General features: G+C 37.3%; 1 protein-coding gene across 3 annotated transcripts in view; it reads left to right on the top strand.

The window, feature by feature from the left end:
- The window catches only part of RNGTT (RNA guanylyltransferase and 5'-phosphatase), a 186,301-nt gene that overhangs the window by 60,548 nt on the left and 97,753 nt on the right, over positions 1 to 28,000 (top strand). For all 3 annotated transcript variants that reach the window (XM_052678333.1, XM_052678325.1, XM_052678343.1), the window contains one exon: positions 13,663 to 13,827. In XM_052678333.1, coding sequence (XP_052534293.1) covers positions 13,663 to 13,827 — 165 coding nt within the window. The remainder of the gene's footprint in view (positions 1 to 13,662; positions 13,828 to 28,000) is intronic.

Below are 28,000 nucleotides of genomic sequence, written 5' to 3'. Positions count from 1 at the left end.
AAATGTGAATTCAAACTCTGCTGATGAACACCTTTGTCTGATCAGGCAAACTTCATTTTAAGTCAGGCCTTCAAATTTGGGATACTTTTGGCTGACCTTATTCTCAAATGCTCAACCTATTTTGCACATGTACCATCCTAAACTAGGTTAACATTTCAAAGTTTTCTGGCTTTGTCAGAAGATTCTTTCTGAAGTACAAAATTCATAAATTCCACAGTAGGTCCCAAAGGCTGATGTATACTGTTAATGATGCTGAGTATTTGTGTGTTAGGATGACCAGTGCCAACACAAAAATGCAGAGGTTAGTGCTGAAGTAAGGTGACATATAGTTCTGTAGAACGCACAATACATTAATTAATTTGCATTAATAGCAAAAATTCCATTGAGGTGTGCCTCTCAGAATGGCTATAAATAGTATAGAGGAAGGCTGTTAACGTGTACAGAAAAATCATGGAATTTGAATTCCAGGTTATGGCAAAATAGTGTCATATAATTGATAATTTCCAAATGTCTCTTACTGTAATATCACTTTGAACACTTCTCAGTATTTTTACCCAGAACTGTTGTTGTGCTTCAAAATTAAACTGTATTTCATTCTTGTATTTATTTTAATTGTGTTCTCTTGTTTTCAGGGGACTAATTATTCTTAAAACTAGTGTTTGCAAGTGTAATGTAGCAGCTGAGACAAGGCAACCTGTCTGAGACGGAATTTAGAAAAGTTACCTGCTTGACAGACAAGTATCAGTTTGAGATCTAAGAGCAGCAGTGCTCTGCTAGTTGCTAGATGGGAATAAAAGGAATGTATTTAACTTTATCTGCAGTACTGTGATTTGGGAGAAAGTCATGGAATTACGGAGTGCTGTGTCTTAGTACATCACAGAATCTTTCTTCAGACTTAGCATTTCATCTATGCTTGACACAGAGAAGGTGAGGAAATCACTGAAAGCAGGATGATGTGATTATCGGGAGAGAAGGGTAACAGAAACTTAGCGGTGAGCAGGGAGAATATGAAATGAAAGAGAATGGCAAAGGAGAAGAATGAGAAAAAAGACCACCTACCTCTTAAGAATTTTAATCAATTTTTTATCAGTGTGGCTGTTTGTTATTTAGGTTTTCAATTTTACTGGGATAGATCAGAAACAAACTTCAGTGGCCTTATAGAAAGAGGTGAAAGAAACTGAGAAAATAGATTGTGATTGAAATACATACTAAGCATTTGAGTCTAGATATCTAGACAAGAAAAGTCTTAGGAAGAAATTGGGAGAGATGTATATTTGAGTTCTTAGAGAAAGCATAGAAATAATTTCTGTTCAGGTTAATTTTTTTTAGTGAACTCTGATGCTTATCACCTGCAGTTGCTGAAAAAGTCACTTTTCAGAGTTCGTGATAAAATGCTTTGATTTCATTTCATTTTCCTCATTTCTGTGGCATGTACGTGGGCTGCTTTGAAATTAATGCCTCCTATTTTGTGTTGGCCCACGACATCAGAGGCAGATGTTGGTGGTGTGGCAGTAGAAGTTGAACCTTCTCCCCAGTATTCTGTTACATTTTGATTTAATGTGAGAAATGGCAGCAGAGGGGCAGTCTGACAAAATGGCATCTGACATGGAAGTGTGTATGGAGGTAAAGTATGGCATTGAATTCCTCCACTTAGGAAATGGCACCCACTGGCATTTGTTGACACTTGCTGAATGTTCATGAAGACCAGTTGGTGGATGTGAACGCAGTAGGGTGGTGAGCGCTGATTTTGGCAGTGATGACATTGACGGTGGGTGACCTCTGCTGGTGCAGATTGTTATGAGCATGACATGCAGGCTCTTGTTCATTGCTGGCAAAAGTGGGTAACGGTGGTGACTATCTTGAAAAGTAGTGTTTTGTAGCTGAGAATTTGCTCTATGGTATTATTTTACTCTCTGTAGCTGTTGTCGTTTCTGTGGAAATAAATAGGAGGCATTACTTTTGGAGCAACCTTTGTAGTTTCCGTAAGCTTGTGGTAATGCTTGTTTTGTTTCAAAGCATGTCAATGCCAGGAAAAGCAAATGATTATTCAGGAAATTTCAAAAGATTATTTTGTTGTCATTTTCTTCAGTCTGAAACATAATATTAAGTATTATTAATAGAAACAGAAAATGTGACATTGCTGTATTACTGCTTTCATCCCACGTGCTGAGAGCAAGCTCATACAAAGGAAGATGTATGCAAGTGAAACAAACCAACCTCTCAGCCACAATTCTTTGAGGAAGCAGATATCCCTGCATTTTTTTTTCCTGCTTTGCTTGGTTCTTTCCAATAAAAAACACAAACCAAATAAAACCCCAGTATATACATAAAATCATCTCTCAAAACCCCCTTTTCTTAGAGGCTACATACCTATATAATAATAAATGAAACAGCATGTGGCTGTCTGGGTACTGAAACTTCACCTTCTCTGTAAGTACTTAAAATGGCCCGTGGCAGAGTTTCGTCCCTGGTTGGCTGCAGTGCTTTTGAGTGTTTCTCAGGAATAGTCTAAGATTTAATGTTGTTAAAGGATGTTCTTAGCAGCTGTCTGCAGATACTGTCATCCTCTTTTGGAAAACAAAAATGGACGAGCATGGTGAGCCAGTCAGTGGCTTCAGGATTAGGGATAAGGCTTTGCAGCATTCGTTTTTCAATGCAAGTGTTCCCAGTCTGTCTTCTAGTTAGCAAATGTTGGTGTTGCCTCACTGAATTTCAGAAAGTGCTGCTTTTGAAATGTCAGGTGTTCTGCTGTTAATTTAGGAGCCTACAGAGAGGATGAGAGGAAGTAAGGTGGAGTAAAATATAATAGTATATCATAGAGTCGTGTTACAGGGGATAAAGAAAGATTGAAGAGGCATCAAAATTAATATGCCACTTGTCTGTGGCACCAGTGTGGGAAAGGTGGTGTTATCAAGTTGTGTTGGCATGTGAAGAGTTTTTACAGCTAGCAATCAATTACCATTTAGGTTGCACGAAAAAGTATTTTTTTTCCAAGAATCATAATGCACTTTCTTTAAAACGCGTATGTTTATTTGGCTTCTCAAATTCTGAGATATTTTTTTCTCTACATTTATGTCACAGGTTATGTGTGGACTCTGTATAAATGGAATCAGGATTCTTTTTTCATGGTCCTCTGAACATAAGAGGCTAATGGAATCATAGAATCGTCTGGGTTGGAAGGGACCGTTAAAGGTCATCTAGTCCTACACCCCTGTAGGGAGGGGGACACCCACAGGGATACCCACAGCTACATCAGCTCAGAGCCCTGTCCAGCCTGACCTTGAATGTCTCCAATGATGGAGCACTCACCACCTCTGTGCATCCTGTTCCAATGCCTCACTACCCTTATTGTAAAAAAAAAAAAAAGTTTTTTTTCTTATATCCAATCTAATGGGACCTAACAATCACTGCAGCGTACAGCGCATTGTACTGTACAGTATTCTCTCTTCCTGAATACCTGGTTAGTAAAAAACAAAACAAAAAAACAAGTTCAAATTGGATGGGTAGCTCCAGTGTACTGAAGGATGGTGACAACAGAAAAATTAGCAGTCCCAGACTAAATCCAAATAAATCCAAATTTCTGTTCATCAGAACTATTTATAATAGAAAATGTCGTCATTCTCCAGTCATCTTTGAGACAGCTCTTCCTGAGAGACCTTGTTTTGACAGGCTTTTTCTTACATGATACTCAATAGCTACGTTTAGATGTATAAACACTAAACCCAAGCAACTATTTTATTTCCTAACTTAGTTCAGTAATAAAAAGAAACGCTGGCATAATGTAGGGTTCTAATTAATGAATTCTTAGCAAAGATACTGAAAATGAGTAGTACTTCTTCTTTCCAGCCCTGGCCTTTAATTTTTAAAATTCTAGCCAAGTTTTCTTGAGACCAGATTGCAGTGGTAAGAATAGATCAAGTGCTTGAAAAAGAATAATTATTTTAATGTTTAAAAAGGAGATAGAGAATTTTAATAAATTTTTGAAAATTTTATGCATTAAATCAAGTCAAGATCAAAACTTTGCTGTCATTATGCATAATAATGTTGTAGCTGTTAGATTAAACGTATCATTGTAAACAGATACTGTGTCCATAAATCATTCTTCATTGAACTCGTGCATGAATTTTTTTTCTTTTAAATCCTTGTAAAATATTACCATGTCTGAGTTTTCCATTATAAACCTAATTTTAAACTGATGTAAAGCTCACAGTAGAGGCTGTCTGTCCTTTATTAGTCAAGTAACCTTATCTGAAAAATACAAAGTGAAAATTCTGAGAGCGTAATTCAGAGATGCAAGCATTTACTTGCATTATCTTTTCTGTTTACAAAAACACCTGACAGACAATGATTTTCCCACTATTAATTTTAATTCCTTGGTTAAATCTGAAATTGTTTAAGTTGAAAATACAGGTTTGAAATACTTACGTTGCTATTGGTACCCTAGAAAGTAGGAAAATGTTCTTATTCTTGCCCAGGCCCCTGCAGCGGTGGTCTTTACATTATGTTCTAAAAATCTGTGTGTGCATCCTCATTCAATCCCAGCTAAGAGGTTTTCTGGTAAATGGAGAGCAGAGCATCTGCTTGGTCTGACCTCATGTTGCAGTCTGGTGTAACACAAGACAGGTGCATTAAGACTGCCTTGTAACTTGCAATGTTCTGGTACCTCTAGAGCTTCTCTCTGATTCCCAGGTCTCCTGCTTGATTTGCAAAGTCATACAGCTGGTAATGCAACTACTTCTACCCCTCTGTCTTTTGAAACATAGTTTATTGGATGATGAGACTGTAGTGTATTGAATGATGAGCAGGGACAGCTTGGCCAGATGAAGCCACAAGTTGTTATATGCTCGAGTATTTCGTAGGATATATGAGTAGGATGATGTTACAGAATGGGGAGAGCAACTAGTGGTGGCTTAGGAGGCCTTGGAAAATGAAACATCAATCCAATAAGGCAATGCTGGGACAGAAGCTTTTGTACCTGTGGAGATGGATGAACAGGAATGTATATAACCTGTTGTCTTTTTCATAGTCTTTCCTATCTCAGCCCTGTTCCTTGTTCATCCTTTTCATTATTAAATATTGATATCTATATCTCAGCAGCAAAAAGTGAAAGTCTTTTTACTTATTTTGTAAATATCTCATAGTTTGTGCTTTTTTTCCTATTCTTCTTTGTGTTTGACAAAGGTAGATGTGCAACTGAGAAGTAGCATTGTTACATGTTTTTACATCCCTCTTTAGAACCTCTTTGCTGTATTACATATGAAAAGTAACTTATTGCTGAAGAGTTCTGACCAGGATATTTTTGGTGTTTTTCTGTTCCTCATTTTGTACTTTTTATCTGATAAGCTGCTTATTATAAGGGAGCATGTGGGTTTTTTTTTGTTTTTTTTTTTCTTCATTGTGGTTAGTTTGACAGGTGACTGTTTTACATTCTAGTACTTGTTTTCTAGTGTTCTAGTATTTTTTCCTTTCCCCTGTGTCTCTGAGTTAGATGCTCCTTTTCCCAACCCTAGGGGCACTACAAATTGCAGGTAAGGTAGTTTGTTTTCTACGATTGCCAGAACAGAGAATGCTCGGCGGAATACTATACAGAAGTGAAGAGACTGTATTAAATTTTGTCATGTCTTGTTTTTTTTTCCCAAAGGTACTTGTTTCCATACTTTCCTGTGAAGCATGTCTCATGAGAACCCTTTGAATAGCAGATTACCACTGCTATAATTGTCAGTAGAAGAGGCACGAAGTGTTGCTCCTGCGAGAGATGGGGACAAGTAGTTCTCCAAAAGCAGCTGTAGAAGTTGCTGTGGTATTGAATCCTTTATATTTTTCAGGTGTTTGGGTTGTGTAGGTTTTATTCCTATTTACCCAGATGTGACAGCTCTTGAGTAAGGTGTAATACTTGCTAAGGCAATTACAGCGTGAGACCTGAATGTTAGAGTTGCATTGTAAATGAAAGTGAATCTGAAATACTTCAAACCTTCTTTACAGGGAATAAAGTCCATGGGCAGGTTTTTTTCTTGTTTGCTTGAAGGTCTCTTTAAAGAGCTTTACTTAGTATTTTTTTTCTGAACTGTTTTGTCTGTCACATTTTCACCTTTAAAAAACCCTCACTTTTTATTTGCAATATTTTTTTTAACTTCTTGTGTTAGAAACTGTAACATTAACTAGATAAATTGTCTGCCTCACCTTGCAGCTTGTAATAGCCATTGCAGTGAGAACTGGCAAGTGGACTTGGACCCAACTTCTGGCTTAGGCAAATATTCACATCTCAGGAACCTGAGAATGATTACAACTGAAGTGTAAAGTGCTGAAAAACTTTACAGTTGGGCAAGTCTTCCAATTGCATCATCATTGCTAGTGAAGATTAATTATTTTCTTTCAAAAAAGGAAATGTTTTTCCTTTTGTGCCCATACTGTGTGGAATCAGTGGGATTGTATTCACACTTCGTCTTATTTCCTTAATTTAGTTGACTTTAATTCCTCCTTCTCTGTACTTTATCTGGTACTCGTACTTGATGTAGGAAGATTTGGCTTCTTCCATGTCTCCTGCCTTCCCCTCTCCCTGCTTTTATGTAAAAGAAACTGAAGAGGAGAAAAAGTTGTTAATCAGAAGGGTGTACCAGATCTAAAAGAGATAAGTAAATAATACAAAATAGGGTTTCTGAGGATGAAAGCAAGTTCTCTCAAATGTCTTCTGTTCCATTTTCAGTATGTTTGAATAACCTGTAGGCTGTATTTCATCCTGGTTAGTATATTTCTTTTGTTTAAAACAAATACGAAGAATTGCAATTAATCAGTATTCCTATTTGTAAGCATAACTATTCATGTAATGGACTAGGTATCTTACAAAGATTGGAATCACAGAATCACAGAATTCTTTGAGTTGGAAGGGACCCTTAATAATCATCTAGTCCAACTCCTCTTCAGTGAACAGGGACACCTACAGCTAGGTCAGGTTGCTCAGAGCCCCATCCAGCCTGACCATGAGCGCTTCCAAGGATGAGGCATCTGCCACCTCTCTGGGCAACCTGTTCCAGTGCCTCACTACCTTTGCCGTAAGAAAAACTTCTTCCTCATATCCAATCTAAATCTCTCATCTTCTAATTTGAAACCATTTTCCCTTGTTCTGTCACAACAGATCTGCTGAAGATTCTGTCCCCTTCCTTCTCATGTACTTAAGTTATCTTTTGAAGTCTTCAGGAGTATAAAATCTATTATAAGCAGATGCTTACATTTTAGTTCAATCATGATTTAAGAAAAGCAGGTGGTTCCCTTTAAACACTTGTGAACCAGTGATAATTGTAGGTTGAATTTTTTTTAATACAAATTAATTTTAGGGGAATTATGCTTACTGTAATGAGTAATCTTATTTTTGAGTGATTTTTGTTATAAAAAATGATTTTTACATTTTTTTCAAGTATGAAACACTCTGAACAATATCTCTTAAGATTTAGAAATTTTCCCGTGGTTCTGTAACTCATAGGAATGGTGCTTCTTCATAAAGACGTCAGTGTAAAAGCCATCAATAATTAACCCTAAGAAGAGTCATGTGAATTGCTGGTGAAAAGGAAGGGGGAGTGTAAGGAGAGCAGAGGCAAAACCAGAAAAGGATGTCTGTGCCATGTAGTAGCTGTCACAGTTAAGATGCCTACATATTACATGCATCAACAGCACTAGCAAAAGTCATAGGAAAAAAATAGAAGCAGTCAAGCCTTGTGTTCAATATTTTATTTTGCAGATAGCCTACATTCCATGCTAAATAAATTATTCAAAATTTAGATTCCCGAGGGAGGACAGTGTGAGATCTTTTTGTGTGTAAATATCCCTATGATGATGATGGAGAATCTATTTTATAGCTGTGGGTTATTAGAATTCTGTAATTAAAAATTGGAAGTTCATCAACTCCTTGAAATACTTGAGGGAGGCAGCCAGTCTAGACTGGAACATAATTCCTGCAGATTTTAGTCATTTACATCCCAGTAAAATCTGCTGATTTGAGTTTTGTTTTTGAAGGCTCAGAAGGATTTATAAGGATTATAAAGATGCTGAGTGAAACCACTGTACATGCAGTCAAACAATGATTTGGGCTGAGTTGTCTGTGTTCCCCAAATAGCTGCTCCTAAGCTTTCAGTGCCTATCTTACAGCTGTGTTCTCAAAAGAGGTGAGTTAGTGCTTGTCCTTGTTTTGACAGTCCTGCTGTTTTGTTCAAGTTGTGTATGCTGACAATAACAAGTGTGAACTGTTAGGCCTTGACGTTTACTCGTGGAATATGAACTTCCTTCGATTCATTCCAAATGTTTTTCTGAAGAAGGAATACAAATAGTTGAATACATGTCTTAAGTAATCCTTTTAATAGATCTGTTTCCCAAACCATTTTTGTTCTGTGCTAAATCAAAGCATTTTTTGTCTAAGGTGGCAGCATATAAATAGTAATTATGTTTGTGCAGCACATTGCTTGAGTTGTTAAAACTGAGACAGTGCTTCACATACTGTACCTCATTGCCAATATAAATTTTAGAAACCATTTTGAAGCAGCTTTATTCCTTGCTGTTAATGTAGCTGTTCTTAATATTTGGTGGATAAATTTAGAAAAAACACATTTCAAATTCAATTTTCAGACTATAATAGTTGTCTCTCGTTCTGTGTTAGAGAAGAAAAATGGAAACATTGTGATTCTTCAGTACGTTTTAGTTCTCTAATACTTTTTTTTTGTCCTGTTTTGAAAAGAAAACTTCAAAAATGAAAAAAAAAAAAAAAAAGTTAGATGATTGAATACAGTAATAATCTTATTTGGAGAATGAAACAGCATGCTCAGATTTGTTTCTATGTATAAGCTATGCATAGATATCTATCTGTATATAAAAAAAGGCCACATCTATGAAAACACAATCAGAAGCAATCCATGCCAGACCATTAGTACAAGTATTAAATGCAAGATATTTGTCTGTGAGGTCTTCAGAAAATGGGAGAACTAATAATGGGCTTTAGTTGGAAATGCAGATGTCAGCTGTGGGTGCCTTGAATTGTCAACAGTAATGCTAAACACAGGGTAGGATTTCAGCCCGCTTGTTCTTTATTCTTCTCTCAAAATCATTAAAGCTAAGACAGTTGTGACATGTGTTCTGCTGTGGCTCGATAAGTGAAGATGTGTGTGGAACGTGTATGCACGCGTGTGCTGAATTATTCATCTCCAAGGTGTTTCTTTGGGGAGGCAAATGGAACAGACTGTGCAGGCAGGTAGGCTTTGAACCATATCTCATAGGCAAAGAGAGTAAATATTCTCAGTTTATCTTGGACCAAGCTGCTTATCAACAGTATTCACGTTATTTTTCCTTCTACTACAGTTGTGTTGCAGAAGCCAGATAAATATCAAATTCTAATAGAAAGTATTTTTGTGGGATTTATCATCTGTGCACCTGTTCTTGTTATCTGTACTCCATCCAGCTAGGTGAAGGACTTTCACCCTGCAGCTCACCAAATTTACAAAGTTTTAGTTGCCACAAGGTCAGCCTTAAAGGCGGAATGGAGACTTGTCTCCTGTCTGCTTCATCAGCTGCTCAGAGATGCTGTGCTTCTTCCTGAGAGAGAGGTTCCCCAGTGGGACATACAGCAGAAGACCTGTTATCCTGTTGTACCCCTCTCAGTGCTACCTGCCATCTTCTGTCTGTGCTGACCTGGAATCTAAGTAACTCACCAACTCTTATAGCCATAAAGCCAGCAGATTGTAACTTCAACATGACAGTCTCTGTGATCCTGATGGAGCACAGGAGCTACAGTTTGTCTTCTTCTGATGCATCAGACAGAACCTGACATATGACCAAATTCATTCTCTCAGTATCCATAGAGAGGGATCCTGTTGGAACTGTAATTTTTTTCTTTTAGCTCCTTTCAGCAAATAGATCACCTTTCCCCATCCCCCTAAGACAAGAGATATTAAATGAGCTGCACGCTCCGTTTTTATTCATATATTTTGACATATTTCTCTTGTGGTACACTAGGTTCTTATGTGATTAATGGATGTGGATTCAGTTGATAAGTTTGTCTGAAATACTGTAAATTTAAATTGAAAAGTTCAATCTTATGTAGTTTTCAAAGGTCATTAGAGATGTTTTACATTTTGAGATTGTGTGGAGGATTGTGTATAAAGTTGAGACAGTCTTTTTATGTGTCACATCTACTGCAAGCCCACTTTACACCATGAGCGACCTTGTAGTGTTATGTGCAAAGTTACAACAGGTGGAAAAAAAAAAAAATCTCAGGAGAGAGGTTGGGTCAACAGATAACTCTTTCCTGATGCTCTTCTAAATGATATTTTGCTTTGGAATGCATTTTAATCTCTGTGAGGGGGAAGTGTAACTTTCTTGCATAGGTGGGAAACACATGCTACTTGTTAATTGTGCTTTACTCCATGCTGGCAAACTTACTTTAGGATGAAAATGTGTAGAACAGGAATTGCCATCTCACTCTTCAGTAACTGTGCTGTTAGGCACTGCTGACCCTCATCCTTCTCAAAAAACAAAAAAAAAAAACAACAAATAGAAACTTGCACACTGAAATTCAATCTCAAATGCTCAGAGTAATAAAACATCTATGTATTGCTTAAACTCAGGGTCAGGCACGGGAACAGGCTGCCAAGGGAAGTGCTCAAGAAACACTGAGATGTTGTACTGAGGGACATTGTTTAGGGGGAAATATTGGTGATAGATGGAGGGTTGGACTGGATGATCTGAGAGGTCTTTTCTAGCCTTGGGATTCTATGATTCTATGAAAAATTATGAAAGCATTGATGTTTTGTTTTTGGAGAACTTCTAAACGCGTGCCTTATACACTAAATAATTCTCATCCTCTTTTGTCAAGCTCTACAAATTATTTATTGTGGTTTGCATTGCTTTCCTACTTACTTGCTTATAGATAGATTTTACCACTTGAAGGTTTTGGATGTGACTGTAATGCATCCATTACATATTAACGTTTCTTGTGATTATGAGAATTGTGAATAACAGTAAAAGCCTTCCTCTCCCAGTCTTCTTTTTATTCAGCGTGTCCTTGATTTAAATTCAACATTACGTTAATTTTCTTACCTCTAATATGCTATACTTAGCTGGGAATGAAATATTCCTTAACTTTTTAATTCTTAATTTACTTGACTGATGAAGCAATTGCTTGGTAGCATAACTTGCGTTTTCCCATCTCATGTAATCTTGTGTCAGCCTGGCTCTGACCTTTATGTGATAGACCTTCTACTTAACAAGCTTTGGAATAAAAATACATGATTGACAGAGCTGCAGGAAATAATTAGTTTCAAATAGCTGTGAGAAGTGAAAGGATTATTTAAGGGAAAAGAAAGTGATACAGCTCTTTCATAGAGCATATGAAATCATCTTGGTTTTTAATTTAACTATGAAGGGGTTGAAATGAAGTCACTGTGCTAAAACATTTCTGAATGAATCATTGTAAAGAAACTCTTAAGAAACTCATCAAAGCTCAAATATTTGGAGTTAATTAGCTTGTTTGCTCTTTCAGACCTCATGAAACATGGCTGTGTGGGAAAGCTGCCTTAGGGAAGGGAGCATGTCTGTTAGATTTTGCTAAAACTTAGGGAACAGTTAATAAATAATAATAATGAAATTGAAAAAAGTGATAATAAGTTATGTAAAATAAATCACATATTTTGCAGGAAAAAGAGGTGCATTCTTCAACTGGTTGTTACAAAGATCAGGGTGGTGGTGTTTCCTTTTGAGTTTCGAAAGGGCTTGATTAAACTCACCTGAATCTAACACGGGTGTTCACTTCTTCTCTGACTCGAGAGACTTGCCCAGAACATAATCATTCTCTCTCTTACCTTTGCATACTCCTTCAGGATGTCATAGAATGGCTTGGGTTGGAAGGGACTGCAGAGACCATCTAGTTCCAATTGCTGTGCTGTGGGCAGGGTTGGCCGCTGCTAAATCAGGCACTAGATCAGGTTGCCTGGTTGGTTTTTTACATTTACCTGCTTGCTATTCTTTCAGAATATTGTCACGTGTTCTAGTGGAGCTTTCTGTCTTGTAGATTCTCCTTTCCTTTCTCTTCTCATTGTGTTTTATGTGGCTTGGTTTCTGGTTTTCTGCTCATCCGTCTGGTGGCTGTGATCTCCTCCTATGCTCAGGGTGACACACATCCCTCTCTGTGCTCATTGCCTTCAGCTTTTTGAAAAATTCTGGTATTGAAGCTGAAGCTCTTTGGGCTTATTCTCTGCAGACAGAGCAAGAGATGGTTTTCCCGAGTTTTTTGTGTGTGTGAACGAGGTGGCAAAATGAGGGATGATTTCATATAAATAACTTCCTGTGCTGGGTATCCTTTGCACTAATGCTGATGTATGAATTATATGCCTTAGTTCTTTGAAAGGGACTCATTGCATTGAGACAGACTTTAGAATTTTTGCTCATTTTCACTAAATGAAATCCACAGTGTGTTCTTGTCACCATATAATGTTCAAAACACATTAAACTCCGTTATAAGCAACTATTATTCCAACATTGTAGTTAACAAAATGTGCAAGTTAGAGATGTAGTCAACGAAATACGTAAAGCAGGGGCTGTCAAGGTCACCAGGCATAACAGGATCTGTGTGGGCCCCTTGTGTGGTTAATGAATACGTGAAAGGGGGGCTGTGGAAGTCATCAGGCTCTGCGGGGGCTCCTTGACTCATGAGAAACCATGATGAGACATGGCAAGACAAGACATGCCACACGTCTATTGGGCACAGATAACCGTAGCAAGGGTGATTGGTAGCACTGTGATATAAGGGACAACTATAAGAAGAGTGTGTTGCTTGCAATAAGTGCCATTTGCCGCTCACCACATTGGTGTCATGAAAAGCGTGTGATTTGGCCGGGGCTGTCTGAGCACTTCACGAAGGGAAATCAGGGGTTAATCATTTTTATTAATTATTAATTAATTAATTATTATTAATTAATTATTATTATTAATTAATTATTAATTAATCAGGGGTTGCCGAAGCAAAGGCAACACAACATGCATATTTAGAATGGTTGTACCGACTGGTTCACTGCATCAGTGTGCAAAGAGTGATGTGAAATTGCTGCTTTGTATCAGTAGGACTGAACTATCACGTATTCTGTGTGTTTCTGCAGCCAGTATTTATTGGCATATTTTCCAACAGCAGGTATAGTTTTCTCTTTCCTCTGACAGAAAAGCTAACATATATGTAATTCCTCTTCTTTCTAAATAACACTGTGGTACATTTAAGGAGGGTTTTGCTTAACTATGTGAAATGCAGTGTTGTTTTGACTTTAAAAATATTAGGAATAAAATCTGCTGAATGGTTTCAGAAGAAAACTGTACAAAAGTATGGAATTGCTATATAACCAAGGCTATTCAATTATTTAAGATTTTTTAGCTGAATTTGCAAGTGTTTAGTTTAATTCATATGTGCTTGAATGCATATTGTGGGTTTTTATCTTTCTGTGAACTTTGATTTCATTAAGTCTCTCGCAACTTGAGACAAAGGCTTGGAAACCAAATACATGGCAAAAAATGTGTGGTAGTGATTTGATTTGAATGTTTTTTGTGTCTGTATGATTCTAAATGTGGTGTAAGGAATACTTACTGTTCCAATAATTTGCTAAGTGTCTGGTTTTAATACTGATTTTGTTAATTTGACAGGGGCAGCCAGTTGGAGACTGTGATTTTAATGTTCGACTTTCATGTATAGAGAAAGAGATTATATTTCCACGGCATGAAAAAATGAAGACTGGTCACATTGACAAAGCACAGGAACCATTCAGTGTTCGAAACAAACCATTTTTTGACATCTACGCTTCAAGAAAGGTAAACTCAGTTTTAGGTTTTTATGTTAAGGTGCAGAGGGCAACAATGCAGTGTTCAGTGTAGGTTTTCCCTACACTTTTTTCCTTTTTTTTTTTTTTTAATTTTTTTTTTTCTAGTTCTCTGCAAGTTCCTCTACTAACCAAGTGGTGAAATTTTTTTTTTTTTTTTTTTCGGTCCTAAAGGGCAATTTTGGTTCTACCTATTACTTCTGAATTCCTCTTTTCCTATATTTAAAACCTGTGTGGGTAACACCAGTTCTTTTATTTGGTAGTATCAAATGAAGATACAGAATCATCAGTCTGAAATGGCTCCTAGCTTATGGGAAGGCTAGAGAGTTATATTGTTCATACTATCCTCTTTTGTATGTAAGAATATAACTTTCTTTTCTGCTTCCAGTCCTCGTTTGGGGCTGGTATAAGAATCATGAGTTGTGCTTGAACTCCTACGTGCTCTTCAGCAGTGATTACTGAGCCCATGTTGGTTAGCATCTTCACATCTTGCTTATTAAAATGCTGGCCCACATCTTCTGAAGTAGAGCATGTGACTTGCAAATATATATGTGAATTTCTGTATTTCATTGTGCACTCTGTTCTTCAGTAAAGTAGTAGTGTAATATTCTGTAGAACAGTTTTATTCTGTGAATTAACTGGATAATACTTTTGTCTAGAGTAACTCTTTTTTGTCAGTGCTGCTGTTAGAAGGGGTCCCATATCTAACCAACACAGTGAATATCCAATTGTTAGCTTCCATTTGCTTTTGTCATTACCTAGAGCTTTTAGCAGGCAATAAGTCTTCCTCCAGCAGGAGCAGTAGTGGAGTTTTGGCTAGCCAGGAGGTGGCTGAAAACTCAACAGAGTGATGAACATAAGTTGGACTTTCAAGAAGCCTGACACAGTGACAGTCTTGGGGAAGTTTGAATCATAAACAATTCTGTCAGAAGGTTGTATGCATAAAGCGTTGTGTTTTGATCACTTCTCTGATGAGTAGTGTTGTTTTTTGTATAATTTATGTAACATAATATTGTCACCATTATTAATTTAATGTAAACTTTTCTTGGAGGTAAAAGGCTGTTTGACTGAGGCATGGAATTTTGAGCTTGCAATTGAAAGGAACTTGTAAGAAAGGAAAACGTGATTAAAAATTGGTTTCTTCTATTAATGGTTTCTTGAACCTGTTTCTTAAATTGGAGTTCGAGATTATTTAAAAATCACAGGGAAAACATGCATGGAAGCATTCCTAGGAAACTCTCTGGGTACAACGCATCTATAAACAAATCTCTGTCAAGTTATATCTAATCATTGTTGGACACATGAAGTTGTTGACTGCTGGCAGCCGATCTGCTAAGAGCCGATTGCTGTCAGGAGGTAAATTTCAAAAATCATCAAAATATACTTTGTACTGTAGCTTTGTGCAGTACAGCTTAGAACCAGCCAGAAGATGACTGTTGAAAATGTCACCTCCTTCCCAAAAACTAGGAAAAGAAAATGAGGTTCAACTGCTTTATTTTCCTGTCTAAATGAGGTTTCTGAATCGGCCATGTATTGGATTTTAACAGTTCTGACTACAGCATTTTTTCAGTCAGTGTTGGGGCGATTGTGTTTACTGGCCTTTCTCTTCTTAAGCAAATTTTCCATATAAATTCTTTAAGATAGCGAAGGCCTTATAGTTGATGCTTTATTGTTGGACAGTACTGATGAGGAAAGTAAAATACACGGGACTAGAATTTGCTTCATGGTAGATTTATAATTTCGTTTGACATCAGTGTTTGGACATTATTGCAGTGCTTATTTTTTTCTTGTGTCCATGTCTTTGACACAAGGTTTGATGAACTTGTGAATTATGGGGTGAAGAAGTTTCCTGGCTATTTTTAAAATATTTTTTAAGATGTTGCTACATACAACAGTTAGACATACACAGAGAGAGCAGAAGGGGTAGAGTTACCCAGTGCTGCAGAGCGAGTCAGTTATTTTTCTCTTATTTTAATTATTTCAAACATTTATGATTTACCTACTCTATGCATATTATAGATCAAGATGGTAAGAAAATAAGGCAAGTAATATCCTGGGTTAAAAAAATAATTTTTTTTTTGTGTAACTTAATAATCCCTCCTCCTATTAGTCTGTATAAAATTCAGTAACTGCTTTACACACTGGGGCTATGAGGTGTTTATTTCTTTTCTCTGGTGCTTCCTTTTTTCTCTAGCAGTTCTGATGCTTTTTGTAAGCAACAAATATACCTTGAAACAGAGATGGTGGTGACTGGGCAGTCTGAGAGCAGGGCATCTGAAAGTGCAAGGCACGGATACCTCGTTAGTTTTTATGACTTAATTGAAACTTTCAAAATGTGTTACCTGAACGTAGCAGTAAGTCTGTGATATGAGGTAAAACTGTAAGGATGCACTTGTAATGTGTTTCCTGACGTGAGGTTCCTGTGCAGCTCAGTGAGCAAATTATAATCAACTTTAAAGTCATCTTTAAAGATGGTGATGGAGCACTGCTTTGCTTTCTGCATTTTCGGGTTGAAATAACCACAGACATTTGTATCTTATTTTTTGTACAATATCCTTAATATGTTTTAAACAGTCTCTGTCCTGATTTAAAGTGACCGCTGGATAGTGGAATACGTTAACTGTCCTACTGACATAACTGAAAACTGCTAAAAGGCTTTAAATACTATCGTTGTTTTTAGTAAGAAAGAAGTTTTTTGTCATTATCTATGTATTGTTTATATGCCCTGTGATAACTGTAGGCAATCTGAGGTAGCACTACCAGCACTGGTGTGGAGTTGAAATGTTTAAGGGAAACCTTCACAGGTTCATAATTTATTTCAAAACCGTACCTGTTCAAAATAATTGCATTTATAAAAATATGTTTTCAAAATATTCAGACTAGTATTATTTCGACTAATTGCTGCTGCTCTTACTTAGATAAAAAATACAATTTTCATCTCATTTGTTCTGTGAACTTGATGATTTATCTGACTCCTCTAATGCTCCTTGGGATAGTGATGCAAAGAGATTTTTGTACTCATGACAGCTTTGCAAAAAGAATTTTTAATTATGGTTAGAGTAGACTATTGTTTAGAATTGTTGCCCTGTCCTGAAAAAGAAGTACTTAAAAATAGTATTGCTTTGCTGGAGACCTTTTTACTATGTTTTTTTCAGTCATCTCTGCAACTATAGCAACAAGTGTACTCATAGCTTTGAACACCTCATTAGTGAAATGGAGAGAACAGGCTGGGTTTCTTCTGCGTCAGTGACAGATGTTTTGATAGGGTTTACCAACTCTGTGTGCAGCACAGCAAGGGCCTGGAGAGAGCCAGGGAATCCTTCCTGGCTTCTAAGTCTGCTCATGTTTGGATTGACTCAGTGAATACATCAATCCGTCTCCAGAGATGATGCCAATAAAATGAACGCTAAAGGACAGATGAATAGGACTTACTCAGGTAGATCTTTTTCTTGTACTTAATTTGCCCTTTGCTTGTTCTTCTGTAAGAACAGTGGGGTCCTTTCTTTTTTTTAGAAAGGATCTAGCAGAATCCTTTCTTGATCAGAGGTCTTTAAGAGGCTTCCGCTTTTGAAATATGTTCCCTGGTCTCAGTTTGAATCAGTCAAAAATAAATGCTGTGTACTTTCTTTTCAGGGGCTCACTCCCTCAGTCCTTTCTGTGAACAGAGTTAGCAGGTAGTGTTCCTAATTGAAAGCTGATGTTGACTGTTCTTAACAGAACCATGTATGAATAAATGGGTGTTTGTCTAGGTGGGTTGTAGGAAGAATACTGAATAAGGCCAGGAGTCTCAGCACTGCATTTGGAAGTTCTAGCCGCCTACTCTGCTATGAATTATACCAGTGTGGACTTTTGTCTGCATGGGTTTAGTTATTTTCAGTGAAGAAATCACTTGAAACAGGAGTGAATCTTCTTGTGTTACATAATTTCTCAAATAATGAAATAGTTCTTGAAGTTATGGATTTGGATCTGGTATTAACCAGATTTAAGAGTAATGGCTCATTTTTTCCAGTCTGAAAATCAATTGTCTGCTAAGTGAAAAGCACTTTTAAAGTTGCAATTATAAAGTACTATGGCAATGTTTATCCTTTTGCCTTGCCCTTTGTTGTTAGTACTATGTTTTGGAAGTAAGGGCTAGGAATCACTACGATGTTATCTTGAATGTTATTTTAAGAGGCTTTGACGGACTTTTGATTTTTAATGAGATAGAAGTTGGATAAGAGTAAGAAAAGAAAGGAGCAATCACCTAGGGGTATGCTATAGGTTCTCCAAATCTCTGAAAATGTTACATTGCTGAACTTTGATATTGATGGAAGTAGTGGCACTAGATTTGTATGCTTTTATAAACAAAGAATCACTGAATGTGATTTTTTAATGTTAGCTGGGAACAGATACAATCTATGGGCACTTTGGCCTCTCATTGTACGACGAAACTTCCAGATTCTTTTAATAGGGTATTTATGAGCAATTTTGCCTATTTACTGGTTGTCCTGACACTGGCATCATTTGTCACTTTGGTTGTCCAGCTTGTGTTCCTGGTGTATATTAGTGTGTGATATATGTCCCACTCCACCAACTCTTCCTCCAGTCATGTAAGGATGACAGCAGTTGGTGGAAGAAACTGAATTTAAGATTTCCTTGATGTTAAAATATTGAAGAATCAAAAAGATTAATACTTTTTTTGCTGTATATTCTTAGTCTTTGAGCCTTAGCTTAGCCTTCTATTTGTACAAATATTTTAGGACTTTCAACAGGGAGTTTATCTTCATTTTTTGAAGAGAGGAAGTACAGTTACATAGGGAAGAAAGAATTAAGTTCTTAGAAATGACGCAAATGTTTGGTTTCCATTGGCTAAGCCAATCTGCAGTTCTTTTCCAAAGCTTTTCTGTGTGGGCAGGCAAAGTCTGGATCATTACTGGAGCCTCATGTCTGTGCTTTCTGGTGTGGCTGGAAAGAAAAGTTTCCTTTTTTGTAGTCCCATGGAGAATTGTGCTGTTCGCTCTCAATGGAACAATAGGGCTAAAGGTTAAACAATGATACAGGTCAAATGAACAGCCTTTTCCAAATGCTAGCATGCTGTATATCAAGGACTTGTCAGTTCTCAGACAATTATCTGATCTTACAATGACAGCTGGTCCTAGAGGGATTGAAATGAAGGTGAGTAATCTCTGTTAGAAGATTAAATGGTCTTTCTGAAAGTTTTCAGTCAAACCTGTGAACTGACAGATCACTCACTTTGTATCCCTGATTCTTCTTGTTTTGTGCTGTTTTTTGTAGAGAGGGCTTCCTTTTTTTTTTTTTCCTTGACCATTTGGATTTTTATTTATTTTTGTAAGCTGACATCGTTGTAGTTAGAAAAAGACTGTTTAAAAATGCTGTATGAATAAGCGTGTAACCACTGTTGAGGTGGTATGCTTCAGAAAACCAAGAGGTTGTATAACCTTCTTTATGAAGAAGAAAATTAAGTGCATGACTTGTTGATGTTGGTGTGAAATTTTTTACAAGCAACTGAGACAGTTATAAGCTAGCATTTGTGTGCTTAAAATTGATTGGATGCAGTACTGAAAAGGGCAGAATATGTGGACATATCAGCTCTGCATTCAGACAGGAATAAGTTAACTCAAAACTGACTGTAAATGACCACCAAGTGGCCTGTGGACAAAAAGCTGGTGAAGGTCTGCAGACCTGGGATAGAATCTGTAGGGAAACAGTGGGTAGGAATGGAGGTGGCTGAAGTGTATATTGCATCTTTGAATCCCATATCTGGGTGGAGGGAGAATGTTTCCATCTGGAGCGTTTTTTATGCCAAAAAGACTTATTTCCTTTGGTTTTGTTTTTGTTTTCTATGCCTTCAGGAGTAGCATGTTCAGCTCAACTTTCAGTCCTGTGCTTCCTCATGTAGAGCTAGCAGTCACTCATCACTGGCCTACACCATAGTCCTTTCTCCATCTGTTCTAGCTTTGTGGCCTGGTTATCATCTTGTCTCCTTTAAATGATCTTCTAAACCCTCTCACTTCTATTGCTTTTTTGCATTTGCTTTTATTTCTTTGCTCTGTAATTTCTTCATCACTTTGTCCTTTTAAATCTCCTGTAGTGTTGCCTTACTCCATTCATAGTTGTTTTTGTGCTGGTGGTCATTCTCACTGAAATCATCACAGTGCTGTTCTTCCTGTAAATGCAAGTAAGGACTGACCTGATACACCTGGTACACAAGTAGTGAGTAAGAAGCTTGAATTATGTACCTGTGTTAGGATACAGTCTTCAGTTGGCAGCTGTTCCTGAATCCCAGCATATTTTTCAGAATGATCTGTCCTGTGAATTTTGAAGTGAAGGGCAATGAACCAGATGAAATGAAAGCTTAGTAAATTGTAAAATGAAATAAATGATTGTACAATTACTCTTGAGCTTGGATGCAGATTGCTAGCACTTCTAATTTAGAGCTTGAACTGAGATATTTCATGCAGTCAGCTGCAGCACTGGGATGATGTAGGTGCAGCTTGGTAGATGTCATTTGTGGATGTAAGAGCATGTGGGTAAGCAGGAACAATTCAGGCCAGGATTGGTGGGGTGCCCAGCTGCCTCTGAGGGTTTCTCCACTCTCTGCAGTGTAGGGAAGCTGCTGTTTTTTCTTTTTCAGATTGCATGAGCCTACAGTTTAGGGCTTTATCACCAGTGCTTGAGAATTCATTGACTCTGTATAGCTGATTTAGCGTACCTCTGGTGATATTAAGTAAAGACATATATTTACTGATCCTTAATTAGATGAAGGAAATTGGTCAGGCAGACATTGTTTTACGTGATGAACTGTTTGTTTATGGAATCACAGAATAGAATCGTAGAATCATTAAAGTTGGAAAAAGAGCTCTGAGGTCATCTAAACAACCGTACACCTACCACCAATACTGCTCAACCTGCAAAACCTTCTGTGAAGGTTGAGGTGAGGGAAAGGCTTCTCTTAGAGGTTTGTATACCTCCAGAAGCTTGGCTTCCCTGGTAGATGATTAACTGTGATCTCTTTGCTGAAGGAATGCCACTGTCCAGAGCCAGGCCTTCCAGCCACCAAAAAGTGCTCCAAGATCCAAGAAAAAAAAAATAATTATTAATATGTGACTAACTTTTAGCCTCTTTGTTCTCATGGAGTCATTTGAGGAGACCTATTTATGAACAAGAATCTGTGTTCATTTCCTGGAGTTAACAGAAGGATTAGGCTGCTTGCTTTGGATTATTATTATTTGCAATGTTAAAGAGTAAATATAATATTTCAGCACAGAATAATGTGGTTTGGAGAAAAGGTGAAATGAGTTTTTGCCTTTGATTTAAGAAATTATTCACGCGTTAGTTATATTTTTGCCAGGAAATGACCTGGTGAAGTTAAAACAAACAATCTTGAATACTTTCGTGAAGGATTATTTTCATAAAAAGTGGTCCATGCTAGTGGTACAAATTAAATTAATATAGCATAATTCAGATGTGAAATGTATAATTATGGCTTTTGAAGCTGATGTGCGGGAAAGAAAACAAAATTTACAGAAAAGTAAACATCTATGGATGAAGCATTATACTTTTTGCACATTGTGAGCTTAGACGTCAGAATAGGACGTGCTCCATTTTTGACATTTTGGCATCAACTTTAAATGGTTCAACATTTTTATAAATGATTTTTTTTTCTGTATTTTTGGGCAATGGAAAATCATATACCTTTCTAAGTAGAAAAAAATATCTACAGGTATTTAACAGTGACTTCTATTTTCAGTTTTGTGTTTTGTTCTGAAACAGAAAAAAATGCAAATCTGTTTGGACCTAATTGCCAGTTGGTTTCCAGTATGGGCAATTGAATTGGTGCATTTGAAATCTGAATTAGAGGACTCAGCTGTGGTGACTAAGTGGGTCACTCTACACATTAATTGAAGGGCAACTGTTTAATATTGCCCGTTGTACCTCTTCACAGCCTGTCACTTTCCAAACTGCCTCCTGGCAATAGCACTCCACAGGGAAGCCATCAGCCTCCTTGTGTTGGAAGGATTTTCAAGGGACGTGTGCTTAATTTGGATAAAATGAGTGAAAGCACAAAGAAATTTGTAAGCTAAGGGTGAAATTTAAAACAATTTCATGTGATGTAAGATTGTAAGACATCCCTGCTAGCTCTTTCATTTCTTGTGATATGCCCAGTTTCAAGGAAAAAAAATCTTGTATGAAATTTATCTTTTTTTTTTTAATATTAAGAACTATTAAGCATCTAAATCATAGTGTTTTATTCTTAAGGCCATAACATGGCAAGTCTTAATTCAACTTCATAGCAGACTAAGCGCTTACGTGCCATTGCATAGCAGACAGATCAGTTGTTTTTAAATATCCAAAATACAGCAGTAGCAATATTTTGTGTTAAAATCACTGTGTTGAGGCCTGGTGGAGTATAGTATCTGGGTTTGAATCAGGCATTATAGTAGAAATTTTACACAGACTTTGTATTCTTGAGTATCCGTTTTATATCTAATTGAATTATTGTGTGTACACACTTGCATAATTGGCATAGTTCGTGAGTCTTAGTGGAAATGCCTAATAAAACATGATCCTTAATTATCTGATTTAATTAAAACATGCCTATCTAAGTCCTTGACAACCAGAGACCAGATTATGCTATAGCAGTTTATGCAGGGGCTAGATGACAAATAAATGCTATCAGATTTATAACGTTAGAAAATCATTTAGAGAATCAATGTACTTCACCGTATTTGTAAGGTCTCCTATTCAGCTCAATGTCTGCTGCTTTTGACATCAGAAGAACTTTGGTTGGTGTTATATTTGATCAAAACCAGAGAGGAGCTTCCTAGCATTAGTGGGTAGAATCTTGTTCTGTGCAGGATATAGGATTACAAAGACTTTATAGTGTCTCTGCCATCCATTCAGTAACATAAACAGATCTAAGAATTTGCTGATGGCACCTTCTAACTCCAATGGGATTCTAGTTTCAGGCAGGTATACGTACGATTCAGGCAGTTATCACTTAGGGATGATGATGATTGGAGGGGAAAAGGATGTGGACAAAGTCCCAACCCCTAAAAGAAGAAACATGGTACACTGCAAGTTGGAATAGAAAGCTGAAAGAGCACAGTAAGTTAAACAGTTACGCTGTGCTTTGTTTCTTCATCAGGTAAAATAAACATGAAAGCTTATTGCTGTTTAGCCATAGTATTCCTTCTTAGCCTTGAAAAATCCATGTTTATCTCATTTTGAGGCTACCGCAAAAGTCAATTAAACTTTCTTGTAGCAGCCTATTTCTCTTATTTGAAAGAAGCATTTGAAAACATCTTAGGTAATTGATGTCAATTTCTCAATTGTGCTTCTGAGAAGAGATTGACAGCGAGAAATGCCTAATGCTTATTTTGAATTCAGTAATGCAGATGTGCTGTCAAATCAAGCATTAACACGCATAGCACTCTTGTTATTCTTGGGTATTGTTTTGAATATATTAGGTGCATGACCTTTGGATTTGCTCAAGCAGAAGCAGCAAACTGCTGATAGCTCAGTGGGACTCTTCTTGTGGTGTTCTCTCTACCTCTTTGCAGAATGTCCGTGTTCAAATAGTAAGGAACAAAGCATACAGCCACCATTAGTAGCATCCTTGCAGATGACATTTAATAAATCAGTTGTAAAACCAAAACCGGATTAAAAAATAGATAAAACCATCAAACTTGGTTCCCTTCCCCCACTGCAGTTTGTTTTAATGTTGTTCACTGCAGCATTTTTTCCCATGCGGATGGATGATGAACTCAACATAATGTGGTGGTTTCACCTTTTCACTGTCAGAGGTTGCATCCCATCGCAGACTGCAGTAACATGTAGCTAATTTTCTATCTGGAAGTGGCTTTTGCTTACATCTTTTGAGAGCTACTAGACAAGATTAAGAAGCAGGTTTCCAGTGATATGTATGATTTCTCTTAAGTCCTCTGTGAAAGAAGCAGATAACACTCTTTTGTGAAACTAGCAGCTGTTCTAACAGGGCTGGGAATGTACTAAGCATCCAGTGGAGGGGAGGAGGGGGAGGTGGTGCTTGTTTTTGCTGGGAGTTGCCTCAGTGATGGACATACAGCAGGCTGCAGACAGGGATCAGTCTCTGACTTTCTTTGTAGGTGCTGCTCTTTCCCTGTCACATGAGTATCAGTGGTAATGTTTGTTTCCTTCCTGCTCTTGAATGAATAGGTATGTTCTGGTAGAGACTTTCCTGCCAGAACTGCTCTTCTGAAAGAAAATCGATGAAGAGACATGTCACTAGTTAGAATGCAAATGCACAGGCATTGTTACTTTGGGTTCCTTTAAGTTATAAGCTATGAAATTACATGTGCAAATGATGAAGTAAAAAGTTGTATAGTAGCTATGTTGTTTTTTTTTAATTACAATGTGTTTTTTTTTATCTGTGGCCTACTACCACCAAATTGTCAGAGCACTTAGCTTATATGTGAAGACATCAAGGAATCTTTGCAATCCTTGCTCTAGCCAGAAAACAGAGCTAAAACTGACTTGAAGTACAGATCATGCTGATGGCAGCCTGAATCTTGTCTTTTCAGCTTCAACTACTTTGAGTACAAGAGAGCCATCAGAGGAGAACATATTTGTAATACATCTGAAATGGCTGTTGTAGCTGTGTGGTAAATAAATGTTTCTGTCAGTTCTCCTGCTACAATTCTAACTAGATTAGAGAAGAGTACGCAGGTGCAAGAGCAAACCCAGATGGAATGAGGTCATTCTCCTTTCTCACTGTGCATGCACCTGCCCACTGCCTCTTCACGTTACTTCAGCCTTGCTGCTCCTGTCATTAGTAGTGGAGAGCTTGTGAAAGTTTTCATGGAGTGACCAGGTGAGATTTATAACAGATCAGCTCCTGTCATGCTGCAGGAGTGTGAATGTGCTGTACACAAGGAAAATGACTGCTGATAAAGCTCCCTACCCATAAAGTGCTGGGAAACCCAGAAAGTGAGCCTATTGCAGATTTTTTTCTTGCAGTTATTAATAACCACAACACATAGGTAACTGTAAGTATGTATTTTCTTGTGGAACATCAATCTCTTTCATTGTCTCCTAGCATGTTGTCACTACATGAGCTGTTAGTTAGGGGCATATGTACTTGAATTACACTTTCATTGATGCATAAGAAGGAGGAACGATCCTATAAATCTGGTATCTCTTTATTAAGTCTGAGAAGAAAGAGAGTGGGAAGAAATAATACTGTAAGATAGTTTCGTTTATTGTCTCCATCTGTGTTTGACTAAGTTTTCAGTGGTTGGTTCAAAGGAAGACATCAAAGAGTCAGTGTATGGCTAACCAGACCCAGTTCATCCAGCTGCATGCAGCTTGTGTTTCTCCATAGCCCTGCTGGAACTGAGCAGGGTCGAGTGCCTTAGAGCAGATGAGGCATATGCAAGTTCTCATCCTTTTAGTCATGTCTTCTCTTTTTATGTATACTCACATGCTGTGCCCAGTGAATCCATTAGTTCCAGTGAGGTTAGCAGCTGATTACAACAAGTGGTATGAGATAGATCATCTATGCCCTTGCCTTAAAGCAGCCTATATGAAAAGGAATCAGATGTAACTGAAGCAGAAGAATCTTCATTTGGAGGTGCCTTGAGGTCTCCTTCCTTCAGTTTCCAGGACAGTGCAGCTCTCATGCATCTTTGGCAGTTCACCCATTTGGGTTTTTCATTATGTCAGGCTAACTGGGCAGCTAACTTACGACAATCTGTGCTATCCTGTTGCCTTTCCAAATTGCTAGAAGTGGAGGGGTGAAAGGCCAGTCCTGATTGCTGGTTGGTAGAGAGCCCAGCTGACTTTAAAATAGCTACTTGGTCAAAGCCAGCTGCAGTGATATGTGTCACTTGTTGCAATGCAAAGGGTGCATCTGAGCAGGATGCAGAGGAGTTCTTTATAGCACATTTTTGGTAAAAACAAACAAACAAAAAAACACCCTAAGAAGTACAACATACACACACACTAAAAAACACAAACAAAAATCCCATCCCAATACCTTAAAGCTTGAGAGGTACAAAAAGAAAAGCAATTGCAGGATGTAACCTCCTTGATGACTGCATTCGGTGTTTAATACAGCCTCTTGTAAGTGAACAGAGTGTGCAGTAGGCAGAAGTGCTACCCATACCTTAGATCACTATGTTCTCTGTAACCTCTCCATGCATGTTGGAAAACCCTGAGTCTAGGGGGCTATTGGATCTTTGGGTACTGGGTCATTGAAGCAAGCAGGAGCTGCAGATCGGTTGGTATAGATGCCAGCGTATCACTCCAGGAGCTGGTTAATCCTTCAGAGGACAGGCCTGTCAGTCTTTGATTCCTGGCAAAATTGTAGAAAATGTTATTCTATGAGTTACTCAACAACATCTGAAAGACTATGCAATCATTGGTCACAGCTAGCACAGGTTCACAAGGTGAATATTTAACAAACTTGGTGTCTTTTTATGACAGTTATCTACTTAGTTGACCAAGGGAATGAAGCCAGTTGGCTTCATTATCTCTTTGGAGATTATCTCGTTATCTCTTTGGAGTTCATCAAAGCTTTCAGTACTGTTTCTCACAGTATCCTTCTGGATGGTACATTCAGTGTATATAGGGTTTGAATTTTGAGTGGTCCTGTGTGGAGCCAGGAGTTGGACTCAGTGATCCTTGTGGGTCCCTTCCAACTTGCAATATTCTATGATTCTATGAATATCGTGACTGATGATTTAAAGGATAGCATACTGTGTTCCATACAAGAATGCACCCTGAGGGTGACAGATAGACTATTGAGAGGAAGGTGCGCATGCTCTCACAACAGAATTTTTTCCACTTGCAATAGAATTGTTGCTACTGGAGATTGATCAAATTGTGACATTCCTTTGGTCAAGCTTTAAAATGATCAAAGCATACTTCACAAACTAACTCTCTGGGTGATTAATGTCATATCTTTACCAGGTGCTTTTGTGTTGGATTCTTGTCTACTGCACTACAAATTATTAGCATAGCTCCCTTATGGAATGATTAAAATGTCTTCAATGACCAGTTGTATCCACCGTGCTTTTGTTTGGACTCTTGGCTATTCCTCTGTGTAACAGATGGCATTCGCTTAAACTGACAAGCTGTGGGATAGCGGAGCATTACTAATAAAACCTATCACATGTTAAACTTGACCTGACATTAATCAAGTTTTGAATGCTACAAATGATTCATGGATAATAATTAGTCTCTTGATCATATTAGTGAACATCAGTCTCACATTGCTCCTATTATCTGCTTTCATTCTTGCAGGGAACAAATCAATTTCAGTAATTAGGTGTTTTTAATGTCTTTTGAGCCAAAATGTTCTGTATGATTAACTTGGCAAAGAAGTTATTTTTAGTTTTTTAGTCTTGCGCAGGATTGGATTCAGAGCTACTAGTAAATTAGCAAACTGAAAGGCTCCCCAAAAACATAGTGTTTTATAAAAAGTATTTGTTAATTAATGTATTTATTGATCTTACAAAATGAGAAAGCTCCCATGTTTCTTTTCAATCATCTGGTATAATTTTCATCCTGACATGTTTGAACTATTGCCATAGATTACAGTTCAAAATAGTTTGGCTTTTTTGAATGGATGAGCCTTTAGAGTTTACTTTTATTCTTCCTGTTCAGTACAGAGTTATTAGCTACTATAAATGGCTTTAAACACTTACACTTTTATATAGAATATATGCATATATATACATATGCATACACGCATATATATATATATATGCAGCTTTTCTCCATTTAGAACTTGAATTAATATCTTGAGGGAATGCTGCATGAGAACTAGAATTTGAACTTTAAGCATAATTTTTTTTTAAAAAGGATTTCCATGTAATTTGTGTAATATGCTGATTTTATGGACAAGGAGCATGAAATTTCTTTGTAAGTAAGTAATGAGCAACTGAAATGTTCATTCTTGAGGTCCTTTTGCAGTTAGGGCAAAGTAGATCGTTTTACTGGTCTAATAGAAATGAAGCAGTTATTCTACAATATTCTTTGTTTTTTGAAGAGCATATAAAATTTCTTTAGCTAATTGTTTTTTAAATTATTTTTGTTTGTTTTTAGAATATTAGTGTAAGAATGAACTGTGGTGGTGGGTGTTTTTGGTTTTTTTTGACTACTCTTAATTAACATTCTGCATT

This window comes from Tympanuchus pallidicinctus, unplaced genomic scaffold (genome assembly GCF_026119805.1).
Source record: "Tympanuchus pallidicinctus isolate F22 unplaced genomic scaffold, pur_lepc_1.0 scaffold1, whole genome shotgun sequence".
NCBI classification, from domain to species: Eukaryota; Metazoa; Chordata; class Aves; order Galliformes; family Phasianidae; genus Tympanuchus; species Tympanuchus pallidicinctus.
The sequence above is the reverse complement of the archived record's forward strand: the minus strand, read 5'-3'. Positions and strand labels throughout refer to the sequence as shown.